The 23,230-nt window shown below is 41.2% G+C and overlaps 1 protein-coding gene across 3 annotated transcripts in view; it reads right to left on the bottom strand.

Moving 5' to 3' along the window:
* Positions 1-3,246: 3,246 nt before the first annotated feature.
* The window catches only part of EPB41L4B (erythrocyte membrane protein band 4.1 like 4B), a 249,164-nt gene continuing 229,180 nt past the window's right edge, over positions 3,247-23,230 (bottom strand). For all 3 annotated transcript variants that reach the window (XM_074945196.1, XM_074945197.1, XM_074945199.1), the window contains 3 exons: positions 17,288-17,356; positions 12,256-12,422; positions 3,247-7,647 (listed from right to left, as the gene is read on the bottom strand). In XM_074945196.1, coding sequence (XP_074801297.1) covers positions 7,578-7,647; positions 12,256-12,422; positions 17,288-17,356 — 306 coding nt within the window. In that variant the 3' untranslated portion in view covers positions 3,247-7,577. The remainder of the gene's footprint in view (positions 7,648-12,255; positions 12,423-17,287; positions 17,357-23,230) is intronic.

Raw genomic sequence — 23,230 nt, 5'->3', positions numbered from 1 at the left:
AATTCCCCCCACCCCCTCTTCTCACCCCACTGCCCCCTCCCACCTACCCCCTATTCCCCCCAAGGCCACCACCTCACCTTACATGTGCGTCTTCTCCAGGGTCCAGACACCTAATTAGTGGAGCCACACCTGCGCAGCTCCACTAATTAGGTGGGTGGCCCTTCATTCTCTTGTGTGCGGCCACCCAGGTGCGCACCTTAGAGGGAACTATCTGCAGACCACCTGAATGGAGCTCATGGACCACAGTTTGAGAACCTCTGATCTAGACTATTAAAATTGGCTGAAAATAGCCGAGTGCTGGGGAAAAGTCGGCCCTCCTCCTCTACTTGCACATGAAGTAGTCAGTGAGAAAAATCTTCATCAACTTAAATCCTTGAGCTGAACTTGTAATGAGTGATGCACACAGATATTTGGTAACAAAGGCCGCAGACACAGAAAAGCAGCTTCAAGGTTTTGTTAGTTAGGTTAGAGAGGTTACCCAGTGCTGTTATCTACATTCCATCCCTTTAACTGCCTTGCCCTGTGTGCTTTACCAAGACAGGGCTCTGAGATAAGAGACCTTTGATGGGAGCTGTAAATGAGGAAGCAGTGAACTTGTTGGTGAAGATTTTTCAAAAATAGGGGCCTAAAATTAGGCTTGTTAAACCCATATTTAGGTGCCTAAATACGTGATTTGGTTTTCAGAAGTGCTGAGCATCCTGCAGCCATCCTTTTAAAAAAATGTACCGTATTTTAATATAGAGCTGTATGTGTACCTGGTGGTGACCAGTAAACTGGGCCAAACTAGCTCTGCAATGGAGATCTGCAGCATGACTTCTATGGCTCAAAAAAGGAGGTAATTTGGGCCCAGCTTTTGAAAGGTATTTAGGTGTTGCACCACCCAGCGGTGCAAGGCCTAAGTGACTTAGGGGCCTGAGTCTCATTTTCAAAAGTGACTTTTGGCACTTGAGATCAAGTCTCAGTGAAAGGTTCCCTAAGTGCCTAAGTCACTTTTGAAAAATAAGAGAGAGGCTCCTATGTGACTTAGCCCAGATCCTGAAAGATATTTAGGTGCCTAACACCCATTGATTTCAATGGGCGTTAGATACCTAAAAAAAACGACCTTTGAGGGTTTGGCCTTCAGGCATGTAACATTTATGAACAATGCCTAAATACCTTTAAAAATCTGGGTCTTGGACCCTGGCCCTCCTTGACTTACAAGTCTCCCCCAAGGAGTTCAGTCACAAATTTAATTAACGCATTCTTTTTTTAACGAGTATCATCAGCATGGAAGCATGTCCTCTGGAATGGTGGCTGAAGCATGAAGGGGCATATGAATGTTTAGCGTATCTGGCTTGTCAATGCCAGCTACAACAGTGCCATGCAAACGCCTGTTCTCATTTTTAGGTAATATTGTAAATAAGTAGTAGGGCAGCATTATGTCCTGTAAATGTAAACAAATTTGTTTCTCTTAGCGATTGGCTGTACAAGAAGTAGGACTGAGTGGACTTGTAGGCTCTAAAGTTTTATATTGTTTTGTTTTGAGTGCAGTCATGTAACCAAAAAAATCTATATTTGTAAGTTACACTTTCACGATAGAGATTGCACTACAGTACTTATATGAGGTGAATTAAAAAATACTATTTCTTTTGTTTATCATTTTTACAGTGCAAATATTTGTAATCAAAATAATAATATAAAGTGATCACTGTACACTTTGTATTCTGTGTTGTAGTAGAAATCAATATATTTGAAAATGTAGAAAAACGTCCAAAAATATTTAATACATTTCAGTTGGTATTCTATTGTTTAACAGTGCGATTAATTGCGATTTAATTTTTTTTAGCTAACTGAGTTTAATCAACAGCCCTACTTTATATATTTGTAATTAAAAATAAACTACAAAAAGCCCCACTGCATCAATACAATGTTTTAGTGTCAGCATGAGGCCAAACACCAGCTGACCCCTTACTTGTTTATTGTCTCTCTTTCTCCATAACTTCTCTTTGTTCTTTATTATTTTATTTTTTTAGAGAGTAAGATTTTTTTGTGGCAGGCACTGAGACTACTTTTGGATTTGTGCAGCACCTAGCATACCACGGCAACAGGCAACAAATAATAATGGGTGGGCTTTTTCAATAGCATTCAGGTGGTTTGTTGGCACAAGTCTCATTGACTTGCAGTGGGATTTGCGCTGCTACATCACTTCAGCACCTTTGCAAATTCCACCCAATATTGGGCAACTCCAGGAGTGAAAGCCTGGCCCCATTGAACTAAATGAAGATTGGCTTTCACCTCAAGTGTCTATATAATAAAGTCCATACATCTAGTCATTCCCTTTCCATTCTCACCATAGATTTCTGCAACTCAGTCAATCTACTATCTTGCAAATATCATCTTGTCTCGTTCCCCTTAACGTACAATACCCACAGGCAAAGAAGAATTCTGCCTCCTGAGTGACAGAATGTATCTTGGCGCTCACTTGTCTGTTCACATAGGTCACGGTCATATTGCAACAAAAACTCAACACATGTTCATCTTTGAAGCCCACCTAGTCCAAAGTTCCAGGCAACTGAAGTAGCTGATTGTTATTATTTTACTGTCTATTTTCCCAGAACAGAGATTAAACCCACATGAACTCTTCACATTAGAGTTGGTCAGAGAAATTTTAATGAAACCGTAGTTAATGGAACTGCTTGCTCCGATGAAGACTGACGTGTTTCAATATTGCCAGAATTTCATTTGGGAAGAAAACTGGAGAAAAAGTTCTGACAATGTTGAAACATCCCAGTGTGACACTTTCTGAATGAAACATTTCAATTTTTCACTTTTTGTTTTTATTTTGTAGGCTATTATATTGTAGAATAGACTATGACATTTAAGACGTGGAAGTCAAAATTGAAACACTTAGCTCAACTCAAAATAAGTCCCTCCTCCAGAATTTTCCTCTGTGGAGAATTTCAAAATGTTTGAGTTTTCATTCCTATTTGGAATAAAACCAGATGTCAAAATCCTTTGCAAAATGGGACTTCCATCCTCTGCACAACTCTGTTCCTCATCCTTTCAAACAAGCATATGTCATCCTGCAAACTGAAAGCTGAGGAAGACAAAATGCCATGCCTTATTGCCATTCTATTTCTGGCCGTTTTTCCAGCTTAAGTAATTCAGCAAAGCCTGCCTTAAGCAACCACCCAAGGGACTCGCAAATATCTGTTGCCCAGTCGAGGTGGCCTTTGACAAAAGGTTGAACAAAACGGCTCTGGATTTCTTGGGGGAAATTCTTCAGTGGTTGCTTAAGACAGATGTTCCGTAATTGAGGTGGATCCACTTCATTGGGAACCAGATGTTTGCCTTGAATAGGGACAGTGCAGTGTGCCACCAACTCCTTGGTTTGAACACAGATTGCTCAGACTCAGTGATTTATTTTTTTTTCTCTTTTTTATTGCAGGCATGAATACAGGAACAGGTAAACAGCTGAGCCGTAAAAGCCTCTCTCAAGCCAACTTTCAACTGAAATGTCATTGTACTCCCTCTCTTGATACAGGCTGCTGCTCAGCTGTAACACGCTGATATCAGCAACCTTGGCTGGAGCTGCTCCCCAGCAGCCTCAGCAGCAGCTGCCAGAGAAGTGTTCCCCTCCCCATGTCACCAAAGAATTTCTTTACGCACTTAACTTTACAAAACACAGTTGTAGGGCTGATCTTACATGCAATCAACAGATCAGTCTCAGAATATTTATGGCAAACGCCTTGAACATCAGGACATCAAAAATGAAATAACAATATTCCATTGTATAATTCCAAAGAGTAGATGTCTGTAACCAGTGGACCACAGATATATCCAGGAAAAAAAAATGAAAATGAAGGATTTCCATAAACAGTACAAATAAACATGATGCTGCCTCCACCAAAGCATTTCACCCAGTTGCCGGCTCTGTTTGAAGTGGCTGAGTTGGCAAACTCTTGCAGGGGAAACGCGTACCCCTGAAGTGAAGACTTTAAGGAGGAACTCATTTTTAAACATTGTCTCGCAGGATATAAATATGGTTGTAATATCAAAGGCTATACATACTGTATCTTCTGATACTAATTAAGGACCTTAAACAATGTTTCCAAAGAAAACTTGGCCATTTTACTTGAAATATGTAGTTCATTTTAGGTGGTCAAATGGGTACCCACACAGGGGAAAAAAATCCTGTTTGAGAGAGATTGCAACATGGGAAAATACTTGTTTAGCCATTACATAGACATTGCCTAGCTTTTGAAACAACTAATCTTACTTTTGCTGCCATCATCAAAACACGAAGCTGTGTGTTGCCACCTAAACAAAGAAAATGCTTAAGGCCTCAAAGTTTTTAAACTGGGCTCTGATTGGAAAGCCATAATATCAGTTGGTCAAAACTGAGACTTGAGATTAAATCAACCTTCAACAATAAACTTTTCTCTTTGACCACCATAGGCTTGGATTAGACCAGGATTTAAAAGTATGTTGTTCAAAAATGTTAGCTAACGTGTGCTAATTTACATGTTCTAAAAGTGCAGTGCAGAGAAGGTACGGTATACTTCAACACTTGCTAAACATTGTGGAGTTAAAATCTACTGGGAAGCCTAGATTTCAACTGGACCAGTTTAGCACATGTTTACTGCCTTGTTTACACTAGAGCTTTTGCTGATACAGTCTAACACTACACCTCTCAATCCTAGTCCAGACAAGGCTGTGTATTAAAGGGGTAGATCACACATGGGTGAGGAATTGCTGAGGTGTGGCTAAAGGGCGTGTGCAGGAACTAAAAATACGATGGAATTGTACAAATGGAAATTTAGGTTTAATATCAGGAAAACATTCCTAACAGCCTGTAGAATAGTCTCCCGAGGGAGGGCGTGGAAGCCCCATTGCTTAAGACATTTAAAATTAGACCAAACATCTGAGAACATACTGTGGGGAACAATCCTGCAGCAGAAGGGATTAAGGCCCAGATTTTCAAAGCCATTTAGGAGCCTACCACCCATTGAAATCAATGGGAGTTAGACACCTAAATACTTTTGAGGATCTGGGGCTCAGTGATCTGGTAAGACTGTTCCATCTCTAATTTCCAGGAATCTAAAAAAATGGAAGGTGTCCTTGTTCTTTTTTCAGCTATTCCAAAGCATGCCCAGCCAGTTCAGATCTAGAATGGCGACAGGGCATCTTAGTGCACGGTTTCAGTTTTCCTGTTCTGAAAGTTTCAGCTTGAGAATTCTTATACACTAGGACTACCATGCTGTTCTGTACAAGAACAAACTCGTAGCTTATTTATCTGCCGGAAAAACGAATGGGCTATTCCCATCTAGCATTCATTCTATCTGAATGCTTTGGTCCTTGTGAATACATTGCTTAATGCAGCTAACCAGGAGCAGGGGGTAGCCCCAACCAAAGCAGGTTCCAGGGTTTCCAGTTGCCCATAATAGCACTCTTGAATAAGCGCACAGCAATCCACGCAATAGAAAAACCAGGGGAGTGTTGAACCACTGAGCTATCTTCTCAGGTCCTTTCTCCTTCATAACCTTTGGGAGTGGCCAGTCGCACATTCTTTGAAGTATCTTTGCATGCAACTGATGGCTGCCTAAGAACAGGTAGGACAGAAGCAAATAGTGGAAAAGTGCAGTTTAGGTAACTCCATTCTTGGAGTTATTTTTGCTTCCTGTCTCTGAAAACAGTGGCTGCTATAGGAACCTTTTCTTATTTGTCTTTAAGCTGCTCTCTTTTTATTAGTGACCAGGCAAAAATTATTTTAACCTATGGTGCCTTAGGCTGGAGTGCTCCTTCCTCCACAATCCCTCTGAATGAGGTGAGGAAAAGATTAGTGGCAGAATGAAGGCCTAGTCTTTTATTCCTGAAGCATTCTTTGCCTCTGTGATTTCTTCAGAGGGAGTTAATAGTCCCATTTTTTAAAAAATAACCTTAGATTGATGGAAATGGATGTACAAAAAGTGTGCCACCAAATCTGTTGACATCATAACTAGAAGTCCGCTGTACAGTGTACCAGATGCATTTTGATTATGCAGCAAAGTCTTTCGAGTACTCAGAAACATACCAGACAGACATCTGGGCACTTGTACAGATCCATGGGCCTATTCTGTATGTTAAACCATTTCATTACAGGGTGCATCCCAGATTTCTTCCTGACACTGATGCCACTTACTTTAGCTTCATTTTATAGCTATAGAAAAGGTTCAAAGTTATCAGACTTTAATTGAAGAGCCTTCTGTTCATTTCCTGCCTCAATGAATATAAAATAAACAAGTAACTTTCTGTCTCCAAGTTGCAGTCAAGAGTCCTAAAATGCACTCAAGATTTTTCATATTAAATGACCATAACTAACACTGAAGAAAATTGAATCTTACTATACGCACTTCCTACCTTTAAAGCCAACAGGCTGATTAAATTTAGATAAATCTATGGTCGTTGGTATCAAATTAAGGGCATCTTTTTATTTTAACAATACTAAAAACAAGAGAATCTACTGTACAGGGTAACAGAAAAATATAGATCTTGGGCCATATAAAACACATACAAGGTTTCTATTCAAAATCGCGTGTTGTAGCTGATGATCAATTGTTGTCAGCTTTTTAAATAAATTACCTATTCTGCACTACTAAAAAAGGGAAACTATAGGACAGTTTTATAGGAAATATGATCTATAGTGTTATTATATGACCTCAATACCATAAACCAATTGTTTAAGGCTCTAATCCTGCAAACACTTACATGCTTAACATTAAGTAAGGGAGTAGTCCTGTTAATTTCAGTGGAACCACTCAGTTGCTTGATGTAAACATGCATGCATACATGCATGCAAGTGTTTGTAGAATCAGAGTCTTAGTTAAAACTGGTTTGATTCAATGTTTTTGATTTAAAGATAAGGGTGTCAACAGCAAACAACTTTGAACCATGGAAGTTTTTCTTTACCAGGAATACAATATGATTTCTTTTATTGTCAAATCAAGATGACATGATTTTAGGCAGCACTGATATATATATCTGAGTAAAGATTAAGTTAGAAATTTGATAAGACAGCCATTTATTTTTCAGCAGAGACGAAGAGTCGTAGGGTTAAGATATAATAATCATTTTTCTGCTTTTAAAAATGATTCTTTAACAAACAGCAGTAACTCGGTGCAATTTTCAGTTATACAAAATGACATTTTCTATGTTACTATCAAAATATTCTGCATAACATTAATCTCTGTGCAGTTATTAACATATATACAGAACAGTGTTTCTCAGTAGAAATCAGTATGTTCCTTGCTGATCGTTTTTTACCTTAGATTTACCAAAACCAAACCTAAAATTCATTTTATAATAGTAGAAAATCCTAATACTCATGATAAATAAAGGACTGAAGGTTTTTTTCCCAGCAGTAAATGAATAAAGAAACTCCTCCAAGTTAAAGTCAAGCCGAGACTTAATTGTAATCAACTGTGATGAATCTGAGTGAGCTGGGAACATAACACATTTTCATGATGCATTATGTTGAGTACACAGAAGTGGAGGAATGTAAACAGACAGAAGGCACATGAAAGGCCCCGATCCAGTCTCCATGTGATGAAGTGAGAATTTCATAATTCTGTCATCAACAGTCTTTTCATCATCTTCTCTCTCTCGAGTTCACGCCTCAGAGTCTCAGCACTGTGTAATTAATGCACAAACAGCCAATTATGGGAACAACAAAATGCCACATATTTCAATTAAAAATAATTAACATTTTTAAAGTACCAAGGGAAGGAGAAAGGTTCAGTTTGATTCAGTGAAAAAGCTGAAGATCGATGGTTGAGTCAGAAGTGAAAATCATTTGACATTTTGAGTAGTAAAGAAAAGCAACCAAGGGGGGAAAAAGCATGAGACATTTTAGGGCTTACTCCTTCTCCCCACAAAGCCACTGATAAAGTTCCCATTGACTTCAATGAAAGCAAGATTAAAAGCTCAGTTTCTTGTTAATTGATGTAAAAGCAATTTAAAAAGACTTGTATTGCAGCAATCTGCTCCTCAGGGCCCAGATCGCCTTTCAGTTTCCTGCATGGTTTGGTCCTAGAGGAGGTTTCTTTTCACTACATAGCCTACAGCATTATTTAGTGTGCATGCAAGTGAATGGGAAGCCGAGCTGGATTAAGTGCTAGAGATCTTGCCTGGGACCATGGAACGATGTTGCTGTGATGTCGTCACACACTGGCTAGGAAGCACAAGGAGTAGACGTCTCCATAAAGCATTCTGGTCCAGGAGGAGGAACTGAGCAGGAAGAAGCAGCTGTGAAGCAGCTAAGCATTCCTCCTTACACAGGGAAAGGGAGGAAGAGGAGGCTACCCAAGCCCATCCATGCCCACAGCCACCTGACTGGACCATGCCCGCATCTCAAGTGGACATCTAGCATTGGTGGTGTAAGCACTGTGGGATGGAATGTTACCACTGCTACTCCTGCTCAGCCAAACCTGGGGAGAAGGAAGGCTGGATCTGCTGCTGCACTTCAGGTGGCTGGTATGGGGAAGTGGCTGTAGACTTCTGCCATTTTTAGTCCTTGAGTGGGCTCAGGCTTTCCCCCCAGTCTACTGCTGCTCTGCATCTTCAGATGAGCCATGCCCCTCCCTGTCTATTCCCTCAGTCCGCTGCTGATCCTAGTGTTTGAGTGGGCTAATGCCCATGTAGCTCATGGTTACTGCAGCCCCTTAACTATGACCAAGGAGGGAGAGAGCTTTGTTACCATCTCCTCTGATGACCCACCAAGTCTCCTGGTTCTTTACATTTCTGGCAGACCATGGTGGGGACTGTGATGGGACATGCCCTCATCCCACTAACCGAAAAGGCTAACGAGCATTCCTGCACTCAAGCAGCACCAGTTAGACGCACCTGCAGAACATGCTCCAGCTGAAGAAGGGCAGCTTCAAAAGGTGAAACTTGCCATAGAGAAGGGGGGAAGTTTACCCTGGAGGAGAAGCTGCCAGGGACTGCTAGTGAGCTCCAGTACCAAGGGGAGCTCAGCCTGAGGCAGCAACTAGCCTTTCCTTTCCCCTCCCACCCTTGATTGTGGACACTATAAGCCTGATATGGGCAAAGGGCCCGGGAGGGCTGCTCCCAGCCAGTGACCTGTGGTGGGACCTGGGGAGTGTCACCAGGGACTAGAAGCAATTGGACACAGAAAGGGCCCTGGAGTGAGCTGAACTCCTGCCAGGAACAGAGAGCTCGCCCGAGAGTAGGGGCTCCTGTAGGCGACACAGGTGCAAGAGATTCAAAGAGCCTATGGCCGAGGCCAGGCTGAGGGTTGGCCCAATACTGGGACCTAGTACAGGAATCATAGGGGTATGTGAGGGGACCCTCTCCCCGGAGCTCTTTGGAGTAGCTGGGTCTGAGGGGGTGGGGCTGCTGCCATGACACATACAGCACATTCTCTGGGTCTGCCAGCACCCCTATTTGAGAACTAGGGGGGATTGCTGGAGAGGAGAAGAGAAGGAAGTGGGGGAGAACGCTATGCAGGTAAAGACAGAGGGAGGGGAATGAAGCAGGCGGAGGGAGAGAGAAGAAAAGAGGGAATGTCTATAGAGTTTACTCTTCAGAATGTGCCAGGTTTATGTATAACTGCTGCAAAACTGCCCCGGTCCTTTTTTTCTTTTGGCCTTTGGAATGGACCAGATTTCACCAAATGGCTAGTATTTTCAAAACTTTTGCTCAGGAAAGAATGCTTCAGAATCTCTCTCACCCATTTGCTGAATATTTTGTGGGCTACCCAGAAGATATTGCTAGGGTGACCAGATGTACCGATTTTATCGGGACAGTCCCGATATTTGGGGCTTTTTCTTATATAGGCACCTATTACCCCTCACCCCCATTCCGATTTTTCACACTTTCTATCTGGTCATCCTAGATATTGCACAGGCTGCTTGCACCTACTGAGCCAGCCCTGCCTTCAGTCTCATGCATCTTTCATATTCTTTCATTGTTAACTACTAGAAGCTTTAGAGACACTAAGAGCACGAGTAGATTTATTATACATTCTATAAAAGGGCAACCCTTAACAACAGTCTATGAAGAGGCACACGTGCACGCTGGGAAGTAAAGATGGTTAGCAGCGCAAGAGAAAGACGCAATAGTTAGGATTTTTCTTTTTTAGATTAAGCGTTTTGTGCAAATTTTAATGCAGGGATCAGCAACGTTTGACATACGACCTGCCAGGGTAAGCCCCCTGGCGGGCCGGGCTGGTGTGTTTACCTGCTGTATCTGCAGGTTCGGCCCATCACGGCTCCCACTGGCCATGGTTAGCCGTCCCAGGCCAATGGGGGCTGCGGGAAGCAGCGACCAGCACATCCCTCAGCCCGTGCCGCTTCCCACAGCCCCCATTGGTCTGGGACGGTGAACCGTGGCCAGTGGGAGCCACGATCAGCCGAACCTGCGGACAAGGCAGGTAAACAAACCATCCTGGCCCACCAGGGGGCTTACTCTGGCAGGCCACGTGCCAAAGGTTGCTGATCCCTGTTTTAATGTGTGGATTTAGTTCATTTTTATAAAAATAAGACAATGCTAGCACTGGCCCCTAGTACCAAGTGTAGTGTAGACAGGCAGACACTACAAGAATCCAGCACAGCTATGCCAGTATTCCTACAAAGTGCAATACATCAACAAGGCATGGTCTTATTGATTTGCAATCTGCAACTCTTTAGCTCTAATCCCAGCTCTGACAGCTGGTTTGGGGGGGTGAGTCACAACCTCTGAGGCTCTGGGATAGTCACAGTTTTTGTGGCTCAGTTTCTCTACCTGTAAAGCAGGGAAAATATATATACCTTACCGTGGTGCTTTGAGGATTAATGAGTTTATGTTTATAAAGCAGTTTGAAGATCTAAAGTGCTACGTAAGGACACGATCCAGTTCCTACGGAAGGCAATGGGAGTCTTTCAATTGACTTAAATGGGAGCTGGCTCATACCCTAGGTATTATGTCTGCTCTACAACTGTTAGGACTTTTCTGAACAGAGTGCCCATAACTCTAAATTTTTAGGTGGTCTAGCAATATGAATAAATGTCCAACTGAAATTAGATTGAAACCAAGCTGCACATTTGACTGGTGACCCATTATAAATCAAAATTTCAATCTGGAGGTGAAAGTCTATTGTATTATATTCCCATCTTAAAACTTTTGTTTCTCATTTCCATCCGGTACACTGCTTTGAATGAAATGAAAGCCTGACCTTTGTTTTTGGGGTGTCAGATAGATCTAATTATAGAGTTACCCCCTTTAAATAGACCAGGGGTGGCCAATCTGAGCCTGAGAAGGAGCCAGAATTTACCAATGTACATTGCCAAAAAGCCACAGTAATGCATCAGCCGTCCCCCATCGGCTCCCCCGCTCCCAGTTCATCCCGCCCACCGGCAGCCCCACCGATCAGCGCCTCCCCATCCCTCCCCACCCCTCCTGATCAGCATTTCATGGTGTGCAGAGGACTCTGGGGGGCGGGGGTGCGAGGGCACTGCAGGCTCAGATGAGGGGGCAGGAAGGGGTGGAGTGGGGGCAGGGCCTGTGGCAGAGCCAGAGGTTGAGCAGTGAGCAACCCCCGGCACACTGGAAAGTTGGCGCCTGTGCCTATACAAGGAGCCGCATATGGCTCCGGAGCCACAGGTTGGCCACCCCTGAAATAGACAGTTTGGTTAATTCAGCACTCATCAGTCTCTAGAGAGGAAAGATTACCATTAGAAACAATTGTAAGATGGAAGAATTGAAAAAGAGTAGGTTTTCTGTGGGAAGCTGGAACATGCTTTTTTGCTATTTCATGCTACAAGAAGAACAATTGCGACCTGACACTGCTCTGAAAATTCAGCACCTGGTATTCATCGGAAAGAGTATCTATTTCTCAGCCCTTCCCAGTTAGCACTGAATTTAGAGAAACCGATTGCGACAGCAGTTGTTAAAAACAAACCAGTGGTTCAGGGAAGGTGATTTGTCTCAGAAAAAAAGGCACACTCTTTTCTCTCCAGGCCAGTGGTTATGGAGGTGGTGTGTTTGGCCTTCAGAGGAGGGCAACTGCTGGCTGAATCACCAGTTAGGAGTGGCTTTCAATTCAGAGAAAGTTTCTTATGCTTTCCACTTGTCCTGAGGTAAGTACCAAATGGCAGCTGACTTTACACATTGGTGGAAATTGTAGTTTAGGATGACAGGCTCAGCGGGTTCTTTCCCATTACATTTATGATAGAATAAAAGAAATCAAACTCTTGGAAACCTAGAGAGAGACACAGAGTATTGCTATGAACTGCTCAATACCTGTCTGCCAGAGAAATAGGTTTGTGTGATGAATATATCGTCTGCACTGTTGGGGTTGGGACGGTCTCTGCCAAGGACCTCATTGCAAGTGAAGGCGATACTGGTGGTAACATCTTAGGTGATGACTGCACAGCACAGCACACTAATTTGCTGTCTATAAATTCTGCCTAAGGAGAAAATAACGAAAAGGATAAGTTAGTTTTGATTTTTTCTGCCCACTTTCTCTCAAACACTCGTTATCAGCAACTTTCCTCTAATAAAGAGGGAAAAAGAGAGATTGCCCTATAGTTGCCCAGTGGCCTTTTAAGAACCAGGAAGCAACCCTCATATATAATGAAACAGACACTTCTTCTTTGGACAGAGATTCAACGGTTGTGCACTGATGACAAGTCTGACTATAAAGTCCACTGTGTGAGACTGAACTCAGTTCATGGTACATTCCACACTAAATATGGACCCATAACCTATAAACATGCTGTTTATCACCATTTTATTTGGTTTAAACCTGATATGGGGAGCTGACCAGAAGTGTCCTCTTGAATAGAGCCCTGTCAAAATGAACTCGTAGGTCCCTTGACAACTGGGCATTTTATTAAAGTCGAGTGTGCATGAGTCTGGGTCTAATTGTTCTGTGTAGTGGAGCACACCCGAAAAAAAAATACCCAGTGGCAACTAGCAACAGACAATGTCATATAAAATGTACAGAACCACAACAAACTCCCGACTCTTTCTCCATACTGCACAGCTGATGCTATGGCATCACAAATCCTGCAACATCAAAGGCTGGGACATCCTGTCATTCCTGAAAAAAATGACACTGACCCACTGTTTGCACAGGACCATTTAATGACAAGCAGGGAGCAGCCTGTGTCTGCTCGCGCGTTACCGAGTTGATAGGAATGTACCGTAGCGGCAATCTTTCAGTGCTTCAGAATAATCCCGACATGTTCATGCGATTATCAGCTGAGTTTTTTTTCTTGACAACCTGTTCTTTGAAGCTTGACTCAGTCTTCACAACAGGAGGAAGAAAAGTCAGCACAACAGGGAGGCAGAGAATTGTTATCCAGCTATTGGACTATGTGTCTTTTTTCATCACTTTTCAAATTATGTGAGCTACTTATGATGAACAAATACTGAATGGAGACACTTGTGCACTGGGATACAATCTGCAGGCTAAATCAATGGGTGATCCAGGAAGAAGCTGGAGTCAGGTCTTTTTTACATTTCCCAGCCTCTCTTTTGACTGAAAGCAGAGAGTCCATTCCAGACGAACATACTAAGGATGAGCCTTTCCCAGTCATTCTATGAAACCAGTAAAATGAAAAATGGTAAAATAAAACCAAACGAACAAGAAAAAAACAACAAGCAAACAAACTCCCCTCTAATCCTGACCCAATTATAGGCCTAATCATTAAAAAAGGTAAGAGGCCAAACTTTTCTGGCATTTCCCTTTTAAAGCTCAATGTCACAGTCCAGATGCAAGCAAATTTTGCAGTCCTCATGCAGCATTTTGTCTCATAAGGACTGTCAGATCAGGCTTTACATCATGAAATACTGGCACCATGGCACAATTCCTCAGTGGGAATAAGTTGTCATAACCCAACTGAAGTCAATGGAGCTAGGACAACTGACACCAGCTTAGGATTTGCCCTATTTTTAATGGTTATTTTAGATATGTATGTGGTACTATTTTTCTCTAGAGTATATATTTATATACTTATGTGTTGTGACGTGGTCAGGCCAGATGGCTACAAAAGAGTGGTTGAAAGTAGATACATTAGTTCCAGGTTAAGCAGGTCCCTTTTCCCTGGGTAAAATAACAGGGACTATTCCAGAACACTCAGGAACTTTCTAGAACTAATTAAGGCAGGCAGGCTAATTAGGACACCTGTAGCCAATTGGGAAGCTGCTAGAATTAATTAAGGATAATCAGGACACCTGGTTTAAAAGGGCTCTCACTCCAGCTAGTGAGGTGCATGTAAGGAGCTGGGAGTGACAGGATGTGCTGCTGGAGGACTGAGGAGTACAACCGTTAACAGACATCAGGAGGAAGATCCTGTGGTGAGGACAAAGAAGGTGTTGGGAGGAGGCTATGGGGAAGTAGCCCAGGTAATTGTAGCTGTCATGCAGCTGTTCCAGGAGGCACTCTAGACAGCTGCAATCCACAGGACCCTGGGCTGGAACTTGGGGTAGATGGTGGGCCCAGGTTCCCCCCAAACCTCCCAACTCCTGAGGTTCCACCAGAAGGGAAGTTCTCTGAGCTGTTCCCTGACCCACATGGTGGATCAGCAGAAACTGCGGGGATTGTTCTTACTCTTTTTTCCCCACCCTGGCCATTGATGAGGTTATCTGAGTGAACGGCAGATTTGAGCCACAAAAGTGGCCAAATTGAGGGCTACTGTGAATCTCTGAGGCGAGCAAAATCCGTCAATAAGTGCAGGACCCACCAAGGTAGAGGAGGAACTTTGTCACAGTGTATACAGTATATTGGGCCAGATCTTCAGCTGGTGTGAATCGAAGTAGCTCCATTAAGTCAATAGATTTATGATTTACACCAGTCAACACAGATAAAATTTAATCAGATTTAATTCCCCCCCCAAATAAAAAAAATCAGTTTAGCTCTTTATAAACTGCAGAATTATAAAACCAGAAAATAGCCTCCAAAGCTTACTTGTTTGTTAATATTTTTTGTTTTTCTATAAAATAAAAAAATAGACATTTTTGGCTCTAATAAGCATTTTCAAAGCAAAACCTACCTTAAAAATCAAAACATACCAACAACAATAAAACAACCCCCAAAATTTTGCAGGCTGTTCATAACATGAAAAAGAAGCAAGGGAAAGGAAAATGAACCACAAACATTTGCAGCTGCATAATGCTGTGCATGACTAGAATACATTCAGAGTTAGATCTGGCTCTGTCCTCGAAATTTTCCCCTAAAGCATTTGTTTGTGTTGTTTTGTTGAGGCCAAACATGGGGTGACACCTAGCACAACTGGTGGGTTAAAATGAACTGAAAAACAATTGACTTGAAGCCAATATTTCTTTGTTCAATGATCCCCATTATTCAGGTTGTGGGACGGGGATAACTGCATAGAATAGAAATTTGTTCACTTCCCTGCAATCTTCTTGGTACTTCCTGGTTTACTAAAGATTTCCCACAATGCATAATTCTATGACAAAACAAATACCATGGGCTGCATGGGTTGAAATGTAATTTTAGATATTTGTGATGTTGCATTGTGGTTTTTTTTCAGTGAACCAGTACTCTGAAGAGGAAAAGATGAATTGTGGATAGGTTAATTAGAACTTATTTATATGCTGATTATCCCTCCCTCTTGTCCCACCCAACAAAACCTAATTAGTAGAGCTGGTCAAAAATTTTCCATTAACTTTTCCATGTTAAAATAGCTTTTTAGCTAAATGGAAATTTTTATTAATGTTCAGCTTTCATTACAAAGCGAACATTTTTCAGTTTGCTGTTCAGTGAAACCTAGCAAAATGTCAGTGGTGTTTGACATTTTTTACAGGGGAACTAGTGGGGATATTATTCTGCACAGATTTCTGTGTGTAACTCAATTTTTTAATCCGGGACATAAAGGTGGAAGCTTTCTTGCCATTTTTATTAAAATGGGGACCATCTAGCCTAGATGACTTTTTCAATAATTCTGTTTTGATGGGCTTGAAAGGTTTCAATATATTTGTTGGGATATTTTTAATTAGAGCAAAAATAGATATGAAGCAGATTCTGATAAATTTTTCAATTTCTGTCACTAAAATATGACTTAAAAAATAGACACGTGACTCCCTCTCACCCCCTCCCCCAAAAGAAAGTGTCCCAAGGTAAGGGGGATCATGATCAAGCCTTAACCTCTTTCTTTAATAACTCACTAAGTGCAGACAGATACTGTAGCTGTCCCAGTTGTGAATAAGGTTCCATATTACATATTTAACCACATGAGAGAGAACACAGATTTGGGGCTCAGGACAGAAGTTAAGGTTTAAGTCGGAATGACTTCATTTTATGAGTTTAATTTAGGAATGTCACACTCGTGATTGTGAAGTGTAATTCTAACATGAGAAGGTTTCTCCTCTGTGGCTGCTAAGCCACATCCCAGGTTGGGAAGGACATGCAAAGGGTTTCAGTCAGAGTCCCATGCATAATATCTAGTTGTTTCGAGTTCTAATATTAATTTTAACAAGTCCCTCAATTGTTTAAATGTCTTGTTTCTTCTACCTATCATACTGACACTGCTACTCTAAGGTTGGGCATTCAGGGTACAGTACTATTAGATCGGTCAGGCTTATTTTTATATTGTTATACAGTTATTAGTCCTGTTTATGTGGTACTGTGCAGTATGCCTTGTGCAAAGGGACAAATCCCAAAGCCCGCACCTCACTTCTTTCTCTAGTAACATTTCCAGGGAGGTTTAATGGGAGATTTGCCCAAATAAGAACTAAGGATTCCAAGATTCAGCTCTAGGTTGTTAATTAACACGGACGTTTATAGCAGCATGCGACTGTAGTCATCATCATACAACTGTTTTATATTAATTGTAACTCCTCGTTTCAATTCAGAATACAATTTTCATGAAAATTAGGTCCCCTCGAAGACAGAGACAGGTTTTGTAAAGGGGACGAAGGCCAATTCAGCAAAGATTCCATGCAGCGTATGGATTTAGTGGCCATGCCCACACCATTCCCTGCCCTTCCTGTTTATTCAGTCTTTGCAGCCTCACCCACGCCCTCTACAGTAGAACTGTGGGAGTGCAGCTGTATTTTGTGACCTGCTGCCCTGAAGTGTTTCACCTTCAATCCTTATTTCTGCTTCTAAGTAATCTCCAACACACCAATGAAGGCAAGTTTGATACAAGTCATGGCCATATTTGATTGATTTGCAGTCTAAGCCACATTTGGAAAGTATCTTTATTAGGATTGTTAAAGGCAAAACTTCTGACATTGTTTAAAAAATAATCTGGAGTCGCAAGTGCTGTGTTAAATACACAGTTTTTCAGTTGCATGTTCTACTTACAGAAAACTGTGGTACTGTTGTAAAAGGATCGAAAAAAGGATTAGATGTATCAGCAGGGAATGTCTTTATCTTTAAAAAAAGATAAAGAAAAAGATGTTACTTTCAGAGCCTAAAAATGAAAAACAAAACAAAAAAAAGCAGCAAAGCACTGCAAGTACAGAAACGTCTGACAAGCTCGAATGGTTCAGCAGCATTCAGATAAACCAGCTCAAAAGACGACCACCTCAAAACACATATGTAAGTTAGTGAGGAATATTCAAAGGATAAGACCTGACTGAATTATTTTACCCAGGTACTTAAATGTAATATGAAATAGCTCTTCCATAAACATATTCTGAACTGACTACATCCGATATGTCTTCAGCTCTATAACTAGTCACGACATTATTTGGCTTGGTCTAGTGACCACCACACATTTTCTAATCGGTAATACAAAGCTCAGTGATAGGAAACCTTACACAGTGTTAGCTTGTGGTTAGGAACTTCAGCTAAAGAACTTTTGTTTTATGGATTTTACACATCCATACTTTTAGTTATTTATAGATAGCACAGTGCTGCAAATGGAGTGTCAGACAGGACAAGAAGAAAGCACCAAAAAATCACTGTAGGCATTTGATTGGTAATCACTGTCTCCGGTAATGTTAAGAACATCAATCTTACCCATTCCAGTGGTGTTCTAAGGATCAAGCTACATCTCAGGAGGTATTACTAAAGGAGTGTTGAAAATACTATTAGAGACCATTATGCCATTGGATTGCATCTGTACTGAGAATTTTCAGTGCAAAATCCTGGTCTCATTTAAGTCAATGGCAAAACTCTCATTGATTTCATAAAAGCCAGGATTTCACCCTGAGTGTAGACAAGGCTTTGGTGTAAATTATTTCTGGGCTTAGTACCATCTTGAATATTAAATGAAGAAAAATAAATTAAACAAATAGCAACCAAGCATTGTCTCTTTTTGATTATAGGTGGTATGCATGTCATTATCCTCCTATCTAGAACGCAGAAATCTCATTAATCCATTCAGGAAGAGGACAAAGTAAAAAGTATTTATCAACTAGAAGTATTGATTTCAAACTGCACTTCATATTTCCACTTGGGGAAAATTTATTATATACTGAAAAATGTAGTTATCACTTTAATGGAAAAACTTTTTTAATGTATGTTTATTATGCATGCCTTATCATAGAATTAGTGCGTTATGTTGAAGTAGCTGCTAATAAACAAGGAACACATTCAAGTGCCGACCCAGTTGCCCAAGAAAGGAACACCTGAAATTATGAGATCAAAAGTAATAAAGAAAATGCATATTGTCATTTGTATTGTAAACAAAACACCAGACACACATTTGGTTTGTAAACGTGCCATTCAAAATTCATATCCAGCTGTGGCCCAACATTCACACAAGGACAAAAACACTCAGGTGTGTAAACACCTGTTTAACTGAATGTGGATGACTGGAAATAATCATGTAGATGTATTTGAAAGGTCACTGCACTAGAAAACAATTCCCTAAACCATGAAGATACCTGTGTAGAGATAGCAAGAGGAACATTTCAGACTTTTCATAAATATTGATGTATCTATATTCCATCAGTAAACTTGATTTTGAGTTACTATGTGCACTTACTGACACTCATTACAATACAATATACAATTGTATTGCTAAGTGAGTCTGTTATGTTATACTGATATCTAAATCTGCCAGTATAACATGAATGATTCTGAAGTGGCTGTGTCTTTTTGAGACAACAAACCCAGAAGTCAATCTTGTCATTCTAGATTTATGAAGTGTTTACATTTCAGTGTTTGAGAATAAGATACAGAGCACTGTATTATAACACAGTACTGTAGCCAAAATCAAAGTATTATACAAATCTAAAATCAGTCACTCATATCTGACTTTAGTTTGATATGCAGCAACCCAAATCTCTCTCATTTTCTGGATTGGTCTCATTAGGAGAACAAAGTTTAGTTACTGAAAATGAAGGTGAAGAATGATGCAAATATTATTATCGTGATAAATGAAGGGGGGGGCGGGGGAAGGGGAGCTCCCTTTTATGGACACCCAGCCAGCCAGCAACTATAAAATTCCTCTTAGTAGCTGTTCTCTAATTGCTCTACCTGTAAAGGGTTAAAAAGTCTCACTGCTATGCATAGATAAAAGGAAGTGAGTGGGCACCTGGCCAAAAGAGCCAATGGGAAGGCCAGAACTTTTTAAAATTGAAACAAGACTCCCCTTTTGTCTGTCTGTCTGTCTGTTCTCCCAGGGAGAGGTGGACAGGGCAGAGGCATACTGTAAGAAGCTTGGGGCCAGGTATGAAACAATCCTCAATATCATACCTAGAAACTACTCATTTAAAACCCCAGATATTTAAATAGATCAGGAAACGTCTAGGGAGATGTGATTAGGTTTATTCCTTTTATTTTGTTATGGTTTGTGGCTTCCTCTGTGCTAACCTCAGGTGCTTTTGTTTTTCTTGTAACCTTTAAGCTGGACCTCAAGAAAGCTATTCTTGGTACTTAATCCTTGTAGTTGCTTTTTTAAAATCTAGCAATAGCTTGAGTTCCCAGATGTATTTTCTTTTTTTTTATTAATAAAATTTAAGAACACAATTGGATTTTTGTGTCTTAAGAGGTTTGTGCACATGTTTAATTAGCTGGTGGCAACAGCTGATTTCCTTCTTTTTCTTTCTCCGCTCTTCCCTGGAGGTGGGGGTATGTGTGAAAGGGCTTGAGGGTACCCCACCGTAAGGAATTCCCAAGTGTGCCTTCCTTGGCTCTCAAAGGGGTTCTGCACTAGGGTGGTGGTAGCGCTTACCAATCCAAGGTCAGAGAAAAGCTGTAACCTTGGGAGTTTAATACAAGCCTGGAGCGGCCAGCATTAATTTTTAGAATCCTTGTGGGCCCCCACCTTCTGTACTCAAAGTGCCAGAGTGGGGAATTAGCCTTGACAGTTATTCAAGAGCCTATTGAGAGTATTGACCAGAAGCACAGTAGAAAAGTTGGTCTTGATTACACACTGAGATACATAGTGATGTGGAAAAAAGAATCTTCTAAAGTTAGCCACTAAATCTGTACATGTCAGAGGCCCAAATTTTGTGTCAATACACAGCTAAGATCAGTTCATCTGATTTAATTTCAAACCCAATTTTCCCTTTTCCGGAGTTGTGTTTATTTAATCTGAGGACAGAGAATTCCAGACAAACAAAATTAAAAGATTTTGTAGGTCCCCAGGACACCACTTCCAGCCACCAATCAGGTTTAACTCAACTCAGAACAACTAAGGCACGTGAGAAAAACTCATACCCGTGCAGCACTTAGGAGCCAGAAAGCGAAGCCATTCTGCCCACTCTGCCACAGTCCAATCCTTTTGTCTCCCTCATTTCTTTTTCTTCTGAGGAGTTTTACATGAGTAGCAACATATACCTGTTCACGCAGACTGTGCCCTGCCAGGAATACAGCTGAGAATTCTCCCGCAGTTGGTGTAGAAGGAGGGAGCTCATGCTGTCTTGTTTGGAATGGCTGGAGGTTGGAATGGCTGGGGGTTGCAATGGCTGAAGCTGGTTTGGTTGTTCTGGTCTGTGAAACAGGCAGGGTGCCTCGAATAGCCTGGTTAAAAAAATGATACTGATACAGGCAATGATACTGATCTCTTCTGTAAAGTGCTTTGAGATCTATTGATGAAAAGAGCTACAGTAGAATCTCAGAGTCACGAACACTTCAGGAATGGAGGTTGTCTGTAACTCTGAAATGTTCATAACTCTGAAAAAAAACATTATGGTTGTTCTTTCAAAAGTTTGCAACTGAACATTGACTTAAGCCAGCTTTGAAACTTTAAGATGCAGAAGAAAAATGCTGCTCTTTAATTTTTTAGCAATTTACATTTAACACTGTACTGTACTGTATTTGCTTTTTTTGTGGGAGGTCTCTGCTTCTGCCTGATTTTGTACTTATGGTTTCAAATGTGGTGTGTGATTGACTGGTCAGTTAGTAACTCTGGTATTCATAATTCTGAGGTTCTACTATATATAAAAGCTCGTTATTTCCTAGATCCTCTTTTTATATCCTGGTGCAGTTAAACTGTTGAAATATAATAATTAACATTGGGAATACTAGTGAAGGAATTGGCTAACTAAGGTAGAACTGCATTCAGATCTCTCAACCACATATTTTGCCTAGGAGCCCATGTGGATCCTCTCGTTCTGCATTTCCAACAAGCCTGGAAGCGTGCTGTAGACAGCAGCAATCAGCAGTGGTGGCCAACTGGTGGGAATAAACAAAGGAGGAAACCCTTGAATATGGCCTGCTCCCAGAGGAAGGAGCTGCTAAGGGACGCTATCTGGATAGGAAGAAGAGTGGAGCCAAGGTGAGTTACATGGAGCTGTTTCCATTTTCCCCAGTGAGCCCATTGCTCAAGGTGTCAGGTTGCTTCCTGACTTTTCCTCAGAGCCATGTTATGGATTGAGAGTGAGGCAGGAAGGAGAAAAAAGGCTGATGGATTTTGTTGCTTCCCCCCCCCCCCCATAAGTGACATTATAATGGCTTTGAATGATAAAACCTGTTCTTCAGGATGTTTTCTCACTGTGAGAGACCTGTTTTGCAAGCTGGTTAAAAATAGTTTTAATCATTAAATGTCAAGTTAAAATGGCTTTGATTGCATGATGTGCCACAAAACACAGGTGTTCCACATTTTGGCCATTGTCTCGTGTTCTGATGGCTTTTCTCATATACTGGCATTTTTGGAGTGTGAGAGGTATGACTGCATTACCACGGCAAAAGTACCTTGGACAAACATATAGTCCTCATCTAGAATATTTAGTTTGTTGAGTCAATTTGCTAGATTTTAGCAAACTCTTACTAAATGAGACAACGAGCCTAAATAAAGCGAACCAACACATTCTGAACAGAAGTCCGTTGTCTGGTAAACTTCAAGGGGATTAATCTGAAAATCTGCTATACAGCAGAATAACATCATCGCTTTTGAAGAAAAATAAGCAGAATTTTGATTCTCTGTGGATAATCTTTCCTAGAAGTGTGAGCACGTTCCTGCTAGCATGGAAGCTGTTTACTGTATCCTAGCAGTATCTTGTCATAAAATGCTTTGGAGGCATCTCTGCCAGAGCTGCAAAGAATCATCAGTGTTATTTTGCCTTGTTGTTTGCATTGCAAGGGGAAGAGAAGAATAAACAAAGGGTGAGTAAAAGAAAAGAGAGAAGAGGGAAGTGTCATTCTTTGCTGATCTTCGCCTTTTCTTCAAGTTTGTGTAAAAACGTCTTTTTGAATGTAATTTAAACTCGGTATAAAAGGAATTGTGCATCTGAAATTAACGATAACTATTTCCAGCAGATGGGACAATCACAAGCATCTCGGCCATTACAAAATTACCACTCTGAGGCACGCTGATCCTTTTTTATTCTGCTCTTCTGTATTTAAGAGGAGAGAAGGTAACTGACAGCACAGTATATCCACTGCCTTGGCATCAATTTCTTTTCCCTGTACAGAGGTTTGGAAACGTTTAGTATTCTGACTTGTGAGCGCACACTTGCTGTTCTTCTCTTGAGTTCACTTGCACCCAGGACTTTATGGTTCAAGGCCCTTGTAATACCTTCGGAAAAACATGTATTCCCAATTGGTGTGAAATATGACCATTTATTTATACTGAGCCAGATGGGTCTCCAGAGGTAAGCAGAGGTTGTAGCTCTGACATATCAGCAGCTTCCTGTGCCTTGTAGCGTAAGCAAAACTTCAACTAAATGAGATGCTTTCACAGATACAGGTCTCTATGTGCACAGTGGCCAGAGGAGTATTTTGCAAAGCTCTATTTCAGAAACACATGGACTAGTCAACTTTCAACTTATGTAACTTCAGATCTATGGTGATAAGGGGCCACACACCACACAGGGTAGAGAGGCCTGTTTGTATTCAGCCCAGCCAGAAGGG

Source organism: Natator depressus, chromosome 2, assembly GCF_965152275.1.
Source record: "Natator depressus isolate rNatDep1 chromosome 2, rNatDep2.hap1, whole genome shotgun sequence".
In the NCBI taxonomy this organism is placed as follows: Eukaryota; Metazoa; Chordata; order Testudines; family Cheloniidae; genus Natator; species Natator depressus.
Note: the sequence above shows the minus strand (reverse complement) of the source record. Positions and strands in the feature narration are given on the sequence as shown.